General features: G+C 63.6%; 1 protein-coding gene across 4 annotated transcripts in view; it reads left to right on the plus strand.

Annotated features, from left to right (window-relative positions):
- The window catches only part of TRIM3 (tripartite motif containing 3), a 55,285-nt gene that overhangs the window by 31,775 nt on the left and 4,278 nt on the right, over positions 1 to 19,232 (plus strand). For 3 of the 4 annotated variants that reach the window (XM_075009693.1, XM_075009434.1, XM_075009525.1), the window contains exons 3-11: positions 931 to 1,153; positions 1,683 to 1,834; positions 2,420 to 2,600; positions 5,020 to 5,746; positions 13,505 to 13,608; positions 13,684 to 13,851; positions 15,355 to 15,535; positions 16,611 to 16,681; positions 18,386 to 18,526. In XM_075009693.1, coding sequence (XP_074865794.1) covers positions 931 to 1,153; positions 1,683 to 1,834; positions 2,420 to 2,600; positions 5,020 to 5,746; positions 13,505 to 13,608; positions 13,684 to 13,851; positions 15,355 to 15,535; positions 16,611 to 16,681; positions 18,386 to 18,526 — 1,948 coding nt within the window. The remainder of the gene's footprint in view (positions 1 to 930; positions 1,154 to 1,682; positions 1,835 to 2,419; positions 2,601 to 5,019; positions 5,747 to 13,504; positions 13,609 to 13,683; positions 13,852 to 15,354; positions 15,536 to 16,610; positions 16,682 to 18,385; positions 18,527 to 19,232) is intronic. The other variant, XM_075009612.1, reaches the window with a different exon arrangement.

The following is a 19,232-nucleotide window of genomic DNA, read 5'->3' on the forward strand; positions in this document are numbered from 1 at the left end:
CTCTGGGTGGTAGGTTCCCCCCCAGGGCACTGTGCCCCCCCATGCTGGGCTCTGGATGGTAGGTTCCCCCCAGGGCACTGTGCCCGCCCCCCCATGCTGGGGTCTGGGTGGTAGGTTCCCCCCAGGGCACTGTGCCCGCCCCCCCATGCTGGGGTCTGGGTGGTAGGTTCCCCCCAGGGCACTGTGCCCGCCCCCCCCATGCTGGGGTCTGGGTGGTAGGTTCCCCCCAGCGCACTGTGCCCGCCCCCCCCCCGTGCTGGGGTCTGGGTGGTAGGTTCCCCCCAGCGCACTGTGCCCGCCCCCCCCCGTGCTGGGGTCTGGGTGGTAGGTTCCCCCCAGGGCACTGTGCCCGCCCCCCCATGCTGGGCTCTGGATGGTAGGTTCCCCCCAGGGCACTGTGCCCGCCCCCCCATGCTGGGGTCTGGGTGGTAGGTTCCCCCCAGGGCACTGTGCCCCCCCCCATGCTGGGGTCTGGGTGGTAGGTTCCCCCCAGGGCACTGTGCCCGCCCCATGCTGTTGTCGCGGGGGGCCACATGGGGCCCCCTCTGGAGGCGGCACATGCAATCCAGGAGGCAGAGCAGGTGGGCGGGGTCTTTCTTTCCCGGGAGCTTTCGGGGGGAGCCGTCACTGGGGGCTGTCGAGCACCCCGGAACCCCGAGTGATGTTCACTTTATTTCCCTCTGCCTCGTCTCCCCCCAGTTCCCTGCTGCCCTCTGCACCTCGTCTGTCCCACGCCTGTCACAGGGCTGCCGCCGGCTCCCTGGGGGAGCAGCCACTCTGGCGTGCCCTCCGCTTGCCTGTCTGTCTGTCTGTCTGTCTGTCCCGCTGCAGCTCTCCTCCCCGCCCGCCCGCCCGCCCCTCCGTCTCCCCGTGCCCAGCGGCTCCCGCGCTGGCAGTGCTGACCCTCTCGTTGTGCCCGCTCTGCCCCAGGTGTCTCCAGAACTATATCCCGCCCCAGAGCCTCACCCTGTCCTGCCCCGTGTGCCGCCAGACCTCCATCCTGCCCGAGCAGGGCGTGGCCGCGCTGCAGAGCAACTTCTTCATCACCAACCTCATGGAGGTGCTGCAGCACAGCCCCGAGAGCAGCAGCCGCCCCGACCCCGTCAGCGCCGTCACCGGCCAGCCGCTCTCCTGCCCCAACCACGAGGGCAAGGTGGGTGCCCTGGCAGGGGGAGCTGGGCTCTGCCTGGGGGTGGGACTAGGCTGACCCCGCCCCTGGGGATCTCAGTGCCAGTCAGGCGGAGAGGGGGGCTTCTGGGGGTGCGGTTGGTGCTAGTTGGGCGCAGGGGGGCTGCTGGGGGTGCGGTCGGTGCCAGTGAGGCGCAGGGGGGCTGCTGGGTGCGGTCGGTGCCAGTCGGGCGTAGGGGGGACTGCTGGGGGTGCGGTCGGTGCCAGTCGGGCGTAGGGGGGGCTCCTGGGGGTGCGGTCGGTGCCAGTCGGGCACAGGGGGGCTGCTGGCGGTGCGGTCGGTGCCAGTCGGGCGTAGGGGGGGCTGCTGGGGGTGCGGTCGGTGCCAGTCGGGCGTGGGGGGCTGCTGGGGGTGCGGTTGGTGCTAGTTGGGCGGGGAGAGGGGCTGGGGCTCAGAGCCGCTTGCCAGGACAGGTGGGGGGCTCTCTGGGCGGTCCTGTGCCCATGCGCTCTCTGGGCGGGGAGTGGCAGCCCCTGACCCCGCTTTCCGGCAGGTGATGGAGTTCTACTGCGAGCCGTGCGAGACGGCCATGTGTGGGGAGTGCACGGGGGGCGAGCACCGGGAGCACGTCACGGTGCCCCTGCGCAGCGTCCTGGAGCAGCACAAGGCCGCGCTGCAGCAGCAGCTGGACGCCGTCCGGAGCAGGTACCGGCGCGGGCGAGGCCCTGGGGGAGAGTGGGGCTGGGCCCCGCACACTGGTGCCCCAGGCTGACCTGGCGGAGGGGTGCCCATGGGTCAGTGCCTCAGCTGCAGGGGTAGGAGCTGTCCCAGCTGATGGGGGTGGGAGACGGTCTGCCCTGTGGGTCAGTGCCGCAGCTGGGGGGCTGGGCTGGGCTGGCGAGGGCGCCCGGGTACCCACGGTGCCTCTCCCGCAGAGTGCCCCAGCTGGGGGGCTGGGCTGGGCTGGGCTGGCGAGGGCGCCCGGGTACCCACGGTGCCTCTCCCGCAGAGTGCCACAGCTGGGGGGCTGGGCTGGGCTGGCGAGGGCGCCCGGGTACCCACGGTGCCTCTCCCGCAGAGTGCCGCAGCTGGGGGGCTGGGCTGGGCTGGCGAGGGCGCCCGGGTACCCACGGTGCCTCTCCCGCAGAGTGCCGCAGCTGGGGGGCTGGGCTGGGCTGGCGAGGGCGCCCGGGTACCCACGGTGCCTCTCCCGCAGAGTGCTGCAGCTGGGGGGCTGGGCTGGGCTGGGCTGGCGAGGGCGCCCGGGTACCCACGGTGCCTCTCCCGCAGAGTGCCGCAGCTGACGGCCGCCATCGGGCTGGTGTCGGAGATCAGCAGGCAGCTGGCAGAGCGGAAGGAGGCAGCCCTGGGCGAGATCAGCGACTCCTTCGCCGAGCTGGGGCAGGCCCTGCAGCTCCGCAAGGGGCTGCTTGTGCGCGACCTGGAGGCCACCTGCGGCTCCAAGCAGAAGGTAATGCTGGCCCGGCCCTTGCTGGGCACCGCCCCCCCGGCTTCCCTCTCCAGCCCTGGAGCCCTCGCGCCCTGGGGGACCCCGGGACCCCAATGGGAGCTGGCCACCCCTCCCTGACTGCCACGCTCAGTGTTAGTGGGGTCCAGCCTCGCCCAGCTGGGTCCTTTCAAAGCCCCCAGCCCCAGCAGGGCCCCGCTGCCTGTGTCCTGAATGGCTGATACCAGCCGGCTGCCCTGGGCACCGCTGAAATGGTGTCTGGGGCTCCCCGCAGTGTGGGCCCAGGCTGCTGGGCACTGGCACACCTGAGCTCTGCCACCCGCGTTTCCCCACCTTGTGAGCTTCCCCCTAGCCAGGGGAAACCGAGGCACCCTGTTCCTCCTAAACGTTGCAAAAAATTCCTACTCATTTGCAGCCCCCCAGGCCCCACTCACCTTCTAATGCACCCCATCACCCCGTCTGACGCATCCCGTCCCCCTAGTCCCGTCTAACGCACCCCATCACCCTGTCTGACACATCCCATCCCCCTAGCCCCGTCTAACGCATCCCATCCCCCCGTCTGACGCGTCCCGTCCCCCTAGCCCCATCTAATGCACCCCATCCCCCCATCTGACACATCCCGTCCCCCTAGCCCCGTCTAACGCACCCCATCACCCCGTCTCACGCATCCCGTCCCCCTAGCCCCGTCTAACGCACCCCATCCCCCTGTCTGACACATCCCATCCCCCTAGCCCCGTCTAACGCACCCCATCACCCTGTCTGACACATCCCATCCCCCTAGCCCCGTCCAATGCATCCCATCCCCCTAGCCCCGTCTAACGCACCCCATCCCCCCGTCTGACGCATCCCGTCCCCTTAGCCCCATCTAAGGCACCCCATCACCCCGTCTGACGCGTCCCGTCCCCCTAGCCCCGTCTAACGCACCCCATCCCCCCGTCTGACGCATCCTGTCCCCTTAGCCCCGTCTAACGCACCCCATCCCCCCGTCTGACGCATCCCGTCCCCTTAGCCCCGTCTAACGCACCCCATCACCCTGTCTGACACATCCCGTCCCCCTAGCCCCATCTAATGCACCCCATCCCCCCATCTGACACGTCCCGTCCCCCTAGCCCCGTCTAACGCACCCCATCCCACCGTCTGACACACCCCGTCCCCTTAGCCCCGTCTAACGCACCCCATCCCCCCGTCTGACGCATCCCGTCCCCTTAGCCCCGTCTGATACACCCCATCACCCTGTCTGACACATCCCGTCCCCCTAGCCCCGTCTAATGCACCCCATCCCCCTGTCTGACGCATCCCCGTCCCCTTAGCCCCGTCTAATGCACCCCATCACCCCGTCTGACACATCCCGTCCCCGTAGCCCCATCTAATGCACCCCATCCCCCCGTCTGACACACCCCGTCCCCTTAGCCCCGTCTAACGCACCCTATCCCCCCGTCTGACATGTTCCGTCCCCTTAGGCCCGTCTGATACACCCCATCACCCTGTCTGACACATCCCGTCCCCCTAGCCCCATCTAATGCACCCCATCCCCCCGTCTGACACATCCCGTCCCCCTAGCCCCATCTAATGCACCCCATCACCCCGTCTGACGCATCCCCGTCCCCTTAGCCCCGTCTAACACACCCCATCCCCCCGTCTGACGCATCCCCATCCCCTTAGCCCCGTCTAACGCACCCCATCACCGCGTCTGACACATCCCGTCCCCCTAGCCCCGTCTAACGCACCCCATCCCCCCGTCTGACGCATCCCCGTCCCCTTAGCCCCGTCTAACGCACCCCATCACCCTGTCTGACACACCCCATCCCCCCAGCCCCGTCTGATACACCCCCTTCCCCTAGCCCCATCTGACGCACCCCATCACCCTGTCTGACACACCCCATCTCCCCAGCCCTGTCTGATGCACCCCATCTGACACATCCTGTCGCCCCAGCCCTGTCTGACGCACCCCATCACCCCGTCTGACACACCCCAGCCCCCCAGGCCCGTCTGACACACCCCGTCCCCCCAGCCCCATCTGATGCACCCCATCCCCCCATCTGACACATCCCATCCCCCCATCTGGCGCTCCCCATCCCCCCAGCCCCCTCTGACGCACCCCATTGTTCTGTATGATGCACCCTGTCCATCTTTCCCCGACCTCTCCGCTGCCCTGGCAGATTCAACCCCCAGACCCTGGCGCACAATCCACCTGGCGACAAGTAGATGGAAATGTCCCCCAGCCTGGCAAGAGCCGGGGTCAGCAACACTCCCCCACCCCACAGCACCGGAGCAGCATCATGCCATGCAGCAGCCTGGAGCTGAGCATCCACTTGGCCCGGCCTGCCCCCGCCCCTGCCCCCAGCCACCTCCACGTCCAAGCCCCAGCCCCGACTTCTGGTCCTACTGCTGCCCCCAACCCTCTGGCTGTCATGCCTCCCAGGTGCTGCAGGCCCAACTGGATGCCCTGCGCCAGGGCCAGGAGAACATCCTGAGCAGCTGCAGCTTCACGGAGCAGGCGCTGGACCACGGCACAGCCCCGGAGGTGCTGCTGGTGAAGAAGCAGATGAGCGAGCGGCTGAGCGCACTGGCCAGCCAGGAGTTCCCCGAGCAGCCGCAGGAGAACCACCAGCTGGACTACGTGGTGGAGACGGACGGTGTCCGCAAGTCCATCCTCAACCTGGGCGTGCTGCTCACCACCAGCGCGGTGGCCCACCAGACAGTGGCCACAGGCGAGGGGCTGCGGCATGCCGTGGTGGGCCAGCCCTCCTCCCTCACCATCACCACCAAGGACCGGGCCGGCGAGCTGGTGCGCAGCGGCAGTGCCAGCCTGCAGGCCCAGGTGACAGCACCCGACGGCAGCCGGGCCGAGGCTGAGGTGCTGGACAACAAGAACGGCACCTACGAGCTCGTGTACACGCCCCGGCAGGAGGGTGACCACCTGCTCGCCATCCTGCTCTACGGGCAGCCCATCCGCGGCAGCCCTTTCCGCGCCAAGGTTGTGCGGGCCTGCGACGTGCCGCCCTCTCCGGACGACGTCAAGCGGCGCGTCAAGTCCCCCAGCAGCGGCAGCCACATCCGGCAGAAGGCCGTGCGGCGCCCCTCCAGCATGTACAGCAGCGGCAAGAAGAAGGAGAACCCCATAGAGGATGAGCTCATCTTCCGCGTGGGTGAGGGCTGGCTCGGGGCAGAGTGGGGGCAGGCTGGGAGGTCCTTGCGGCACCTGTCCCCCAGAGCACTGGGCGTCGGCAACTCTGAGCTCCAACCGCGGAGCACGCAGGGTCCCTGGGGCGCCGGTCTCCACTGGGTGTCAGCGACTCCAAGCTCCAACCTCGGAGCACGCAGGGTCCCTGGGGCGCTGGTCTCCACTGGGCGTCGGCGACTCCAAGCTCCAACCTCGGAGCACGCAGGGTCCCTGGGGCGCTGGTCTCCACTGGGTGTCAGCGACTCCAAGCTCCAACCTCGGAGCACGCAGGGTCCCTGGGGCGCTGGTCTCCACTGAGCATCAGCGACTCCAAGCTCCAACCTCGGAGCACGCAGGGTCCCTGGGGCGCTGGTCTCCACTGGGCGTGTGTGACTCCAAGCTCCAACCTCGGAGCACGCAGGGTCCCTGGGGCGCTGGTCTCCACTGGGCGTCGGCGACTCCAAGCTCCAACCTCGGAGCACGCAGGGTCCCTGGGGCGCCGGTCTCCACTGGGTGTCGGCGACTCCAAGCTCCAACCTCGGAGCACGCAGGGTCCCTGGGGCGCCGGTCTCCACTGGGCGTGTGTGACTCCAAGCTCCAACCTCGGAGCACGCAGGGTCCCTGGGGCACCGGTCTCCACTGGGCGTCGGCGACTCCAAGCTCCAACCTCGGAGCACGCAGGGTCCCTGGGGCGCTGGTCTCCACTGGGTGTCAGCGACTCCAAGCTCCAACCTCGGAGCACGCAGGGTCCCTGGGGCGCTGGTCTCCACTGGGCGTGTGTGACTCCAAGCTCCAACCTCGGAGCACGCAGGGTCCCTGGGGCGCTGGTCTCCACTGAGCATCGGCGACTCCAAGCTCCAACCTCGGAGCACGCAGGGTCCCTGGGGCGCTGGTCTCCACTGGGCGTGTGTGACTCCAAGCTCCAACCTCGGAGCACGCAGGGTCCCTGGGGCGCCGGTCTCCACTGGGCGTCGGTGACTCCAAGCTCCAACCTCGGAGCACACAGGGTCCCTGGGGCGCTGGTCTCCACTGGGCGTCGGTGACTCCAAGCTCCAACCTCGGAGCACGCAGGGTCCCTGGGGCGCTGGTCTCCACTGGGCGTCGGTGACTCCAAGCTCCAACCTCGGAGCACGCAGGGTCCCTGGGGCGCTGGTCTCCACTGGGCGTGTGGGACTCCAAGCTCCAACCTCGGAGCACGCAGGGTCCCTGGGGCGCCGGTCTCCACTGGGCGTCGGCGACTCCAAGCTCCAACCTCGGAGCACGCAGGGTCCCTGGGGCGCCGGTCTCCACTGGGCGTCGGCGACTCCAAGCTCCAACCTCGGAGCACGCAGGGTCCCTGGGGCGCCGGTCTGCACTGGGCGTCGGCGACTCCAAGCTCCAACCTCGGAGCACGCAGGGTCCCTGGGGCGCTGGTCTCCACTGGGCGTGTGTGACTCCAAGCTCCAACCTCGGAGCACGCAGGGTCCCTGGGGCGCCTGTCTCCACTGGGTGTCGGCGACTCCAAGCTCCAACCTCAGAGCACACAAACCTCCACAGCACATCCCCCTGACAGGACCTTGAGGAAGCTGTGGTGTTACTGGGTTTTTAAATTGAATGTGGAAGCCATTTCTGTCACCATTGTACGTAACTGGCACCAACCCTTGTGCCAGGCGGCCAAGTGTGAGGTGTCTAACGAAAGCTGGTGATGCCCCACCTCTGTCTGTGCTACTTGTACGTGTGTGCCCAGTTTGTATGTGAAGATACAGATATTGGCTTTGTACTAAACTGTTTTAGCGCTGAGATTCACAATGGGAGGTGTGATCACCTCCCCAGCCAGTTAACCTGGGCTGCGCAAAGGGGCAGAGATCAGGTGCCCAGACTATGGCAATAGACTGAGGCTTGCTGGGGAACCCAGCGACCAAAGGCACAATGTCACAGTAGCCCACCTGCTCAGGTGCTACTCCGTTACCTATGGAAGAGGAAAGGAATTGTTCCCTGCACTTCAAAAGCTATAAGGTGGCCCTGGCAGTGACCACCCTTGTTCTTCGGGCTCCAGAAGCTGAGCCTGTGTGAGCTGGGTTCCCGACCCAATGGGGTGAGCTTTCAGACACTCTCGAGAGGTCAGCAGATAACATCACTGGCCTGCAGCTATAGCTGTCACTGGCAGATGTAATGTAGCACTTCAGCAATCTTTTTCTCGCACCTTGTTCTTTCTTTCCTAATCAACCATTAGATTTTAGATTCTAAAAGATGGGCACAAAATGTTGTTTGGCGAAGATCCAAGTATATGTTGACCTGGGACAGTGTCTGGAACCTGTGGGGCTCAGGGGAATCTCTGTGGAGTTGGTGAAATATGTTTTAACAGCCTCTCACCTGAGCATAGGGGTTTGCTGGCTCTGGGAGTTAGGAGAAGCTGGAGAATCTCGGGGTTTGCTTGTGTGGCTTCTGGCTGGCCAGTGTGGCTCTCAGCGGTACTTTTGTGGCTGGGTCCGTGTGCCTCAGTGCGAAGCCTGGGCTGTAAGTGGCTGGTTTTAAGCGATTTGCCCAGGACTGGTTCTCTCAGCTGTGCAAGACCGCCCCCCAGCCCCCCGTCCTATTACAGTCAGCAGAGTCCACAGAAGCAGGTCAGTGGAGCTTGGGATCAGGACCCCACGCTGCTCTAGGTTTGAGTTCTGGCTTTGAGAAAGTTTTGGTTAAAGTGCAGTTGCAATGTGTCTGCAGCAGCTGCAGGGTCTCACTAGAGAGAATCCCCAGAGACTGAGCAGGCAGAGAGAAATCACCTGTAGGAAGAAAGCTCCTGCTGAGGCGCTGAGAGGCTTGCTAGTGGAAAGGGACCAGCCGGTGGCAGTACAGGCCTCCCCGATGCAGTGAACCCTGCCGTACGCAGGAGAACAGGCAGCGAGAGTCAGGGGTTTGATTATCAGCAAAAAATCGTCAAACTTTGCTTCAAAGTAAAGCGAGAGAATGATGCGTTGGAAGGTGAGGCAGCCCAGAAGAAAGCACGAGACACGGAGCTGGAGTGAGAAGCAGCTCAAAGGAGAGAGTGAGACGCCAAGTTGAAGCGAGAATCTCCTGCGCGATTGATGGAGAAAACAGAAGCTGAAAATTGATCCAGGAAATGGCAGATGAAACTATTGCAGGAGCAGAGGCAGCAGCTGCCCCCTGCTTCCCCCTGAGAATCCACTCCCCTGGGGCAACCAAAGTTGGGAAGAGATGTGCCCCATGGACCAGGATATGGAGGAGTTCCTGTCTGCGTGTGAACGCCGCTGCATGGTGAACCGAGTCCCAGAGGGTCAGCAGATGCCTTCCCTGCTGAGCAGACTGACTGGAAAAGCCCGATGACCTCAGGGAACAGGAGGCTCTGGACTGTGGGCAGTTTAAGGATGCTGTACTGGAGCGATTCACTCCTGAGTGCTACAGGGTTAAATTTAGGGGGTTCAGAATGTCGGGTGATTGCACCCGTGTGGAATGTGCTCACAAGCCGATGGGTTTGTTAAGAAATGGGTCATGGGGCCAAGGCAGACGGGAGGTTTGAGAAGCTGCTGGATCGAATTGCTCTGAAGTGATTTCTAGCCTTTGTTCCTGACACTGTCAAGGCAGGTGTCTGTGACAGGGAGCCGGAGTCCGGCCTGTGGGCTGCGGATTTTGCCGATGCCCGCCCCCAGAACAGGGCTAGCGGAGGACGCCGGCCCCATGGGAAGATTAGTCAGCACCTTTCCCCGCCCCGGGACGGAAGAGAGGGTTTAAGAAGCGACCTGGGCCCAACTTGGGTGGGGAAGCGCTGGGAACCCTGAGGGCAGGGACCTCTACACCAGTATTAAGCAGACTAGATGCTACCACAGTGGGAGGACCGGCCACAGGAGGCTGAGCTGCCCAAACCTGAGAGGTGGCCTTAGGCCAGCAGGCCCAACCCCCACTGCTGGGACCCAGCGATGCCAGCCAGGGGTCAGCTACGAGTGATGCAGAGGCTCATGCTAATAATCCAGTGCGCCAGGAGAGGGCAGCGAGCTCGTCCTGTGTCAGGCCTGACGCACGGGAAGGGAGGCAGAGGTTGGTTAAGCAGGCGAAGGTTGATGGGGTGGAGCGCCGGGGATGGCGCGATCCAGGCTTGGGTATCACTATAGCCGAAGGGCCCCTGGTGAGGTCGGAGGACATGCTGCTGGGGAGTGCGTGATGGTCGTGGCGCTGTCGGAGTACTGGGGAAACCTGCCGATGGCTACAGCCCACCTCGAGTGGGACGGCCAGGAGGGCGAGGTGCTGGGGGCTGCCCGGGAGTTAATCCTGGCTGATACCCCGGTGGGGAATGACGCAGCGGATGCGCCCGGCCGGGTTAACGTGGTAACCAGGTCGCAGAGGGAGTGTGGGTCTGAGGCGCACTCCCAGGCCGAGAGCCGGGGAGGGGACTACGAGCAGACGGAGGGTGTCCCTCCGGCCGGGGCTCAGGAGTCGCCGCCTGAGGACCCAGAAGTGGCTCTGGGTGGGAGCGAGGCCGAGCGGAGTTCATTACGGCGCAGCAGAGCGATGTGTCCGTGGAGCGGGGCCGGGCTGATGCTCAGAATCAGGGCCCAGGCAGTGAGGAGCGAGGCAGGTTCTTCCTGCAGGACGGCCCGTTGTGCAGGGAAAGAGACGCCCCTGGGTGGCAGCGTGCAGGCGGCCGGTGGTGCCAGAGAGCTGTTGCAGTGAGCTGCTGAGGCTGGCTCATGACGGGCCCTTCGCAGGGCACCTGGGGCAGGGAAAACCCGTGGCAGGCTGGAGCAGAATTTCTACTGGCCCCGCATGTACCGGGCAGTGGGAGAGCCCGGAGGAGCTGCGAGCTGTGCCAGAAGCACAAGGGATCAAGGGGGCCGAGTAAGGCTGCCCTGCAGCCCCTGCCCGTTGTGGGGGAGGCCTTTGCCCGCGTGTCTGTGGGCCTTGTGGGAGCACTCCCCAAGCCGTCCCGCAGTGGGAAGCGGCACATGCTCGCAGGGGTGGATTTTGCCACCGGGTACCCGGGGGCTGTAGCGTCGTCTGAGGTGGAAGCGGAGACAGTAGCGAGTAGCCCTGTTAGCTGTTCTCAGCAGGGTGGGATTCCCTAAGGAAACCCTGTCGGACCCCGGGTCTGACTTCCTGTCGGTGGTTTTTGAACAGCTGTGGGAGTTGTGGGGGGTGAAGCACCTGAAGGCTGCTCCCTACCACCTCCAGATGAGTGGGCAAGGAGGGAGGCTCAATGGAGCATTGAGGTCTATGCTGAAGATGTCTGCGGACGGGCGCCAGACTGACTGGGATGTTCTGCTGCCGTATCAGTTGCATGTGTACAGGCGTGTGCCCCAGGAGTCCATGGGATTGGCCCCTTTTGAACTGCTCCATGGGAGGCAGGTAAGGGGGCCCCTGGGTTTGGTTCGTGCCCTTGGGAGGGCAGCACGGAGGTGTCAGGGCAGCCAGTGGTGGACTATGTGGTGCGGTTGAGGAAGAGTCTGGAGAAGATGCCGGCTGTGGGGCAGCAGAACGTGAAGGGGAGCCGGGAGGCTCGGAAGGCCCCAGTCTGACCAGGACGCAGAGCAGAGGGTGTTTGAGGGAGGTGAGCTGGTGCTGGGGATGGATCCGGTGAGGAGGAACAAGGTGCAGGACATCTGGAGCGGACGCTCTGAGGTGGTCGAGAGAGTAAACGAGGTGACCCGTGGTGTGAGGAGGGCCCGTGGCATGGAGAGTGCGCATACGGTGCGTGTGAATGGGGTGAAAATGTACCACCTGTGTTAAGGCAGGTCAGCAATCCGTCCGTCCGGGCTCAGTTCACGGCATAGATGCTCCCAAAGTGATGAGCTGGACTGAAGACGAAGATGGGAGCAAGCTCAGGGTCTTCTTCAGACGTTGGTTTATGTGGAGGGAATTCCAGTTTTCTCCTTGTGTGTGAACGTCTGAGGGATCCTGGCCCATGAGCAGGTCACCTGTCCATGTCATTAGGCAATCAGCCATTGCCTGTTTCCTGGGTTACATGGCCACAGCCAGATTCCTGCAATGTCACTGGACTCTGATAAGGCCCTTCGTCTGTCAAGTGCGACTTCCCCTGCCTAGGGACCGTTCACCGTCCCCAGCTTTCATCAGACACCTCCCTTGGGCCGCTTGGCGGTGCAGACCTGGAATGGTGTCTGCGTCCATTCGAGAAGACTGCAGTGTTGTGCAAGGGAGCTGGCCGTGTGGCTTGGGGAAGGCAGTGGACTGGACGTGGCAGAACCTGAGGTGAGGTTTCCCAGGGTGGTCTTGTTTCTGCCTGACAGGGAGAGCACAAGCCTGGCCCTGCCTTTGCACTTCCCCGTTGGCTGAGGGTGTCAGACGTGCGCAGCCACAGATCTCAAACCCAACCAAAGCCAGACCTTGGTGGCCAGAGGATGCCCAGAAGCCCGCAGCCAAGTGTCCTCAGCGCATCTGCCTCTGAGCCTGTGACATCCATGAAGCCGCAGGACCGGGGCCACTGCTGGGAACTCTGACAGCTGATGACAAACATGGCTCTTTCCACGGCACGGCTGTGAGTGCCGGGCAGCACCGACGTGCAGCACCCTTCACTTTCTGCCTGTCATACCTTGGCATCAGCAAAGGTGTTACTTATGCATCCCCCCGTATTCTGGCCAGCAAGTTACAGCCGGATGGCCTGGCTGAATGAGCTTCAAGGCAGAAAGGAAGCTGGGTAGATTGTCAGGCTCAGCGCTCGTGATGGATGTTTAGTGGTAGGAGCTATCAAGCCCCAGCAGGTCAGTTCTGGGGCCAGTTTTGTTCAGCATCTTTATCAATGACCTGGATGAGAATCACAGAGTCCTGGGGCTGGAAGGGACCTCGGGAGGTCATCCAGTTCAGCCCCCTGCCCAAAGCAGAATGGACCCCACCTAAGTCATCCCAGCCAGGGCTTTGTCAAGCCGGGACATAAAAACCTCCGAGGAAGGAGATTCCACCACCTGTCTCAGTAACGCATTCCAGTGCTTCACCGCCCTCCTGGGGAAGTAGTTTTTCCTAATATCCAACCTACTCTTCTCCCTCATCAAGTTCACACGTGACACTAAGTAAGGGGAACAGGTAGATACATTGGGGTGGTGGGTAGGAATAGGGTCTAGAGTGACCTAGATAAATTGGAGGACTGGGCCAACAAGGGGAAGTGCAGAGTTCTGCACCTGGGAGGGAAGAATCCCAAGCATTGTTACCGGCTGGGGACCGACTGGTTTAGCAGCAGTGCAGCAGAAAAGGACCTGGGGATTACAGCGGATGAGGCTTGATGTGAGTCAGCAGTGTGTGTTGCTAATGGCAGATTGGGGTGCACTAGGAGAAGCATCTGGAGAAGTTGTTGTTCCCCTCTGTTCAGCACAGGTGAGGCCTCGTCTGGAGTATTGCGTCCAGTTCTAGGTCCCCCAGTGTAGCAGCAGTGTGGATGCTCTGGAGCAGGTCCAGTGGAGGGTGACAAATTTCTAGAATTAGTCTCCTCCGCCTCTGAGGACCAGACAAGAGGCAGTGACCTGAATTTCAGCAGGGGCAGCTGAGCTTGGACGTTAGGAAACCTTCCTGCCAGGGTGGAGCAGCGCTGGATTACACGGCCTGGGAGGCTGCGGAACCTCCAGCTCTGGAGGCTTCTCAGAGCAGGTGTGGCGCACACCTGTCGGGGGTGCGCTGGGTGGTGCTTGTGCTGCCATGCGGACACAGGCTGGGGATATCTGACCCCTGGAGTCCCACTGCTCCTACAGTGCTGTGATCCGGGGCCTGCTCCCTCACAGCAGATTCCGCCTCACCCTCCGCTCTCTTGCAGGCAGCCGAGGCCGGGAAAAGGGGGAATTCACCAACCTGCAGGGCATCTCCACTTCCAGCTCCGGGCGCATTGTGGTGGCCGACAGCAATAACCAGTGTGTGCAGGTAGGGCCTGGTCTGCCCCGCCCCACTCCCGCCGCCCCCCTGTGTGCCCCCTGACTGTCTGCTCTGCCCCACCAGGTGTTCTCCAACGAAGGCCAGTTCCGGCTGCGCTTCGGTGTGCGGGGCCGCTCCCCTGGGCAGCTGCAGCGCCCCACTGGCGTCACTGTGGACATGAACGGAGACATCATCATCGCTGACTACGACAACCGCTGGGTCAGCATCTTCTCCCCCGAGGGCAAGTTCAAGGTGAGCAGGCAGGGCAAGGCAGAGGGTGCCTGGGCAGGCAGATGCGGTGGACGTTAGCCTCCGTGCCCCTGGAATGAAGGGGAGTCCTCAACGGGAGGCCACTAGATCCACCACCCAGGGGGACTGTGGGGCGCTGTCAGTCCGTACGCCGAGCGGGCGACCCACCTGAGGTACTGTCTCAGGCATGAGTCAGTAGAGAAGGGTTTGGTAGCAGCAGGACTGGCTGACAGTCAGCCCAGAGCCTGAAGGGGCTCAGCTGTGAGTTACAGAACCGCTCACTGGGGTGTGAGTGAGCCCGTCCAGGCTTCTGTGGGAGCAGACCCAGCCACGATTGGCGACCAGAATTCGATGGAGGAAATTCTGTATGGCTGCTGTGAAGGGAAGTCCGGCCTCACCATTACTCGAGCTCTTTGAGGGGTCAGTGAACATATGGACAAGGGGGAGCCAGTGGGTATGTAGTACTTGGATTTCCAGAAAGCCTTTCACAAGGTCCCTCACCAAAGGCTCTTACGTGAAGTCAGTTGTGCCGGGGTGAGGGGGAAGGTCTCTTGGAGACTGACAGCTGGTTAACAGGCAGGAAGCAAAGAGTGGGATTAAATGGTCAGCTCTCAGAATGGAGAGCGGTCACCAGTGGTGTCCCCCAAGGCCTGTACTGGGACCAGTCCTATTTCATATGGTCTGGAGAGGGGGAAATGGTGAGGGATACTGGGGATACTTGCTGGGGATACTGAACTGCTCAGGACTAAGTCCCAGGCAGACGGCAGAGCCTGACCGGGATCTCCCAGTGGGGAGGTCTGCACCACAGACTGGCAGAGGAAGGTCAGTGTCAAGGAACGCTCAGCAGAGCGTACGGCCGGCTGTGCATGTTCCGGGGCGCCTGTGTGTGCCCCCAGCATTGCCAGCTGCGGGAGATCTCTGAAACCCTCCGGCTAGCGTGCAGCCGCAGCCAGAAGGCAGCCGGGCCTTGGGCACCCCTCGGCAATGTCTCATTGCCTAAAGCCACGCAGTGCTTGCATATGGGGTCGTTCCCCCTCAGAACAGAGGTCTGGAGAGGGCGCAGCGTTTGGGACGGCTGCCGTGCAAGAAGCATGTGCTCAGGCTGGAAGAGCGACGGGATGGAGGGGTAGAAATCCGGGCTGCGTGGAGAGAGCCGGTGAGCTTCCCTCCTCCCGCCACCCCGAGGCACGCACAGGCAGCAGGTGTGACACACGCCCAGGCAGCAGGACTTCACACCGTCCAGCTGTGGCACTCTGCCGGGGACGCTGGGAAGGGCACAGCGGGGCCTGCGCGAGAGCTGTACACTTTGCTGGCGGCCGGGTCCCTGTCAGCCAGGCTGGGCAGGGCGGGGGTCCCAGCTGCGCCTGGGCTAGCCGGCTCTGCCCGGCCCCAGAAGGAGCTGCCTGACCCCTCCCCAGGCTGCCTGGGGCTCTCCCTGGGCAGAGGCGACAGGGCTGGGGCTGGCCCCAGGCTAAGCCACCCAGTGTCCCACTCCCTACTTTGCAGACCAAGATCGGGGCTGGGCGGCTGATGGGTCCCAAGGGCGTGGCCGTGGACCGCAATGGCCACATCATTGTGGTGGACAACAAGGCCTGCTGCGTCTTCATCTTCCAATCCAACGGCAAGCTGCTGGCCAAGTTCGGCAGCCGCGGCACCACAGAGCGGCAGTTTGCAGGTACCCTTGATGGTAATACCGCGACCGCCAGGTCCTTACTACTGCATGCCTTTGGCTTCCTCCTGCTGCCGCTTGGTGAGTGCCCTGGGCTGCAGGGCGCATGCCAGCCTCGGGGAGGGAGCGCAGGTGCTCGCTGTAGAGCAGAGGGGCTGGGGGCCAGGACCCCCGAGTTCTCTCCCAGCAGTGGGGGGGCCATAGGGTCTAGTGGGTAGAGCAGGGGGGAGACAGGGGCCAGGACCCCCAGGTTCTCTCCCAGCTGTCGGGGAGTCATGGAGTCTAGTGGGTAAAGCAGGGGGGAGACGGGGGCCAGGACCCCTGGGTTCTCTCCCAGCAGTGCGGGGGGCCATGGGGTCTAGTGGGTAAAGCGGGGGGAGACAGGGTCCAGGACCCCCAGGTTCTCTCCCAGTAGTGGGGGGCATGAAATCTAGTGGGTAGAGCAGAGCACCAGATGGGGGCCAGGACCCCGGGTTCTCTCCCAGCTGTCGGGGGGCCATGGGGTCTAGTGGGTAGAATGGGGGAGAGACAGGGGCCAGGACCCCTGAGTTCTCTCCCAGCAGTGGGGGGGCCATGGAGTCTAGTGGTTACAGCAGGGGGGAGACAGGGCCAGGACTCCTGGGTTCTCTCCCAGGGGTGGGGAGGCCATGGGGTCTAGTGGGTAGAGTGGGGGGGTCAGATGGGGGCCAGGACCCCTGGGTTCTTTCCCAGCAGTGTGGGGGCCATGAGGTCTGGTGGGTAGAGCTGGGGGAAGACAGGGTCCAGGACCCCTGAGTTCTCTCCCAGCTGTCGGGGGGCCATGGAGTCTAGTGGGTAGAGTGGTGGGGACAGATGGGAGGCCAGGACCCCTGGGCTCTTATCTTTCTTTCCCAGCATGGGTGCCCTCTGGGAGTGGTGGGGGGCCCTGTGCTGGGGCTGGCTGCCACTGGATCGCTAACTGCCCCGTCCCACACACCCTGCTCCTGCTCCGCCCGCTTGTGCCGTGCCCCGCCTGCCCCAGAGAGCGGGCGTTGGACGGGCACTCCGCCATCACCCCCACGGAGCCCATCCAGCCCGGGGCTGGCAGCAGGTTCAGGCCCCTCTCTGCTCCCAGGGCCCCACTTCGTCGCCGTCAACAACAAGAACGAGATCGTGGTGACCGACTTCCACAACCACTCAGTGAAGGTGAGAGTCAGGCCCGGCCCCGGCCCCTCAGCCAGTCACACCCTGGCTTCACTTGAACCCCCGTGCCCTGCGCCCCCTTGGCAACCAGGTCCCTTGTGTCCCTGTACCTAGAAGGTCGGGCCCAGCGGGTAGTGATCAATGGCTCGATGGCGGAATGGCGGTCGGTTTCTAGTGGAGTGCCCCAGGGTTCGGTTCTGGGTCCCGTTCTGTTCAACATATTTATCAGTGACCTGGATGAGGGGTTGGATTGCACCCTCAGCAAGTTTGTGGATGATACTAAGCTAGGGAGAGAGGTAGATATGCTGGAGAGTAGGGGCAGGGTCCAGAGTGACTTAGACAAATTCGGAGACTGGGCTGCAAGAAATCTGATGAGGTTCAAAAAGGACAAGTGCAGAGTCCTGCACTTGGGCCAGAAGAATCCCAAGCATTGTTCCAGGCTGGGGTCCGACTGGCTCGGTAGCAGTTCTGCAGAAAAGGACCTGGGAGTTGTAGTGGATGAGAAGCCGGACATGAGTCAACAGCGTGCCGTTGTAGCCAAGAAAGCTAACGGCATGTTAGGTTGCATCAAGAGGAGCATTGCCAGTAGATCCAGAGAAGTGATTGTTCCTCTTTATTTGGCTTTGGTGAGGCCGCATCTGGAGTACTGTGTCCAGTTCTGGGCCCCCATTTACAGGAAGGATGTGGCTACACTGGGGAGGGTCCAACGGAGGGCAACCAAAATAATTAGGGGGCTGGAGCATATGACCTATGAAGGAAGGTTGAGGGGATTGGGACTGTTTAGTCTGCAGAAGAGAAGACTGAGGGGGACTTGGTAACAGCCTTCAACTTACTGAAGGGAGGTTGCAAAGAGGCTGGAGAGAGGCTGTTCACAGTGGTCACAGACGGCAGAACATGGAACAATGGTCTCAAGTTGTGGTTGGGAAGGTCCAGGTTGAACATTAGGAAAACCTTTTTCACTAGGAGGTCGGTGAAGCATTGGAATGGTCTAGCCAGGGAAATAGTGGAGTCTCCATCCCTGGACATGCTTAAATCTCGCCTCGGCAAAGCTCTGGCAAGGCTGATCTGATGGGTTTGGTCCTGCTTAGAGCAGGGGGCTGGACTCGATGGCTTCTTTACGTCTCTTCCAGCTCTATTGTTCTGTGGTGTTATGACCCTCTGGCAGCCAGGTCCCTTGTGTCCCCGTACCCCGTGTCCTGGGCCCCCTTGGGAGCCGCACCCCCTTTGTGTCCCCGTACCCCGTGTCCTGGGCCCCCTTGGGAGCCGCACCCCCTTTGTGTCCCCGTACCCCGTGTCCTGGGCCCCCTTGGGAGCTAGGCCCCCTTTGTGTCCCCGTACCCCGTGTCCTGGGCCCCCTTGGGAGCCACACCCCCTTGTGTCCCCGTACCCCGTGTCCTGGGCCCCCTTGGGAGCTAGGCCCCTTTGTGTCCCCGTACCCTGTGTCCTGGGCCCCCTCCGGAGCCAGGCCCTCTTGTGTCTCCCTATGGCAGGCTGTGTCAGTCCCTCACCCAGTGTGGCGGGGCCCAGAGCTGCAAGGGTTAACCCGTGGCACTCCCGGCCCGACTGCCCTCCGTCGGGCTCTGCCGGGACAGGATGGGACGGGACATGCCAGCCCCTCAGACTGGTGCGGGCTGCGCCCCGGGGCTGCCGGGCCGGGCCGGGCCGGGCTGGGCTGAGTGGAGCGGCCGGTTCTGTTCTGCGCCCCAGGTGTACAGCGCCGACGGCGAGTTCCTCTTCAAGTTCGGTTCCCACGGCGAGGGCAACGGGCAGTTCAACGCCCCCACCGGCGTGGCCGTCGACGCCAACGGCAACATCATCGTGGCCGACTGGGGCAACAGCCGCATCCAGGTGGGCAGCCGGGCCAGGTAGCTGCAGGCTAGGGCAGACCCCCACAAGCTGCACCCTGCATGCGGGTGACCCCCTGATGCCCCCCCAAGCTGCACCCCCCAAGCGGATGACACCCCCATGCCCCCCCAAGCTGCACCCCCATGTGTGTGACCCCCCAATGCCCCCCACAACCTGCACCCCTGGCACCCCCCAAGCTGCACCCCCCCATGCAGGTGACCTCCCCTGATGCCCCCCCAAGCTGTACCCCCCATGCGGGTGACCCCCCAATACCCCCCACAAGCTGCACCCCCCTGCAGATGCCCTCCCTTGCAAGCTGCACCCCCTGTGATGGGGTTCGGGGTCCCCAAGCTCTGCACCCCGTCCACAGGCAGGAGTGACTCTCACTCAGCAGGTAGAACAGGAGGTTTAGGAGGTGACAGACGCCAGCTCAGCACAGAGGGGTCAGTACAGCTGGCAGAGACAGTCCTTCCAACCCGTCCTGGGGAGAGGAGCCCGAGGGGGGCCCCTCTGGGGTGGAGCTTCCCCCCAGACAGGCTGGCTGCCTTCCAGCTCCCTCTCCCCCCAGCCTCTAACTGCCGCCCCCCATTCAAACCCAGCTCGGCTCCTCCCTCCTCTTTGTTCAGGGCAGAGGTGTTACCTGCCAGCCCAGAGTACAGCCCCAGGGTCATCCTTAGCCGCTGGGAGCTGCTCTGCTTGTCTCCCACAT

This window comes from Carettochelys insculpta, chromosome 1 (genome assembly GCF_033958435.1).
Source record: "Carettochelys insculpta isolate YL-2023 chromosome 1, ASM3395843v1, whole genome shotgun sequence".
Lineage (NCBI taxonomy): Eukaryota > Metazoa > Chordata > Testudines > Carettochelyidae > Carettochelys > Carettochelys insculpta.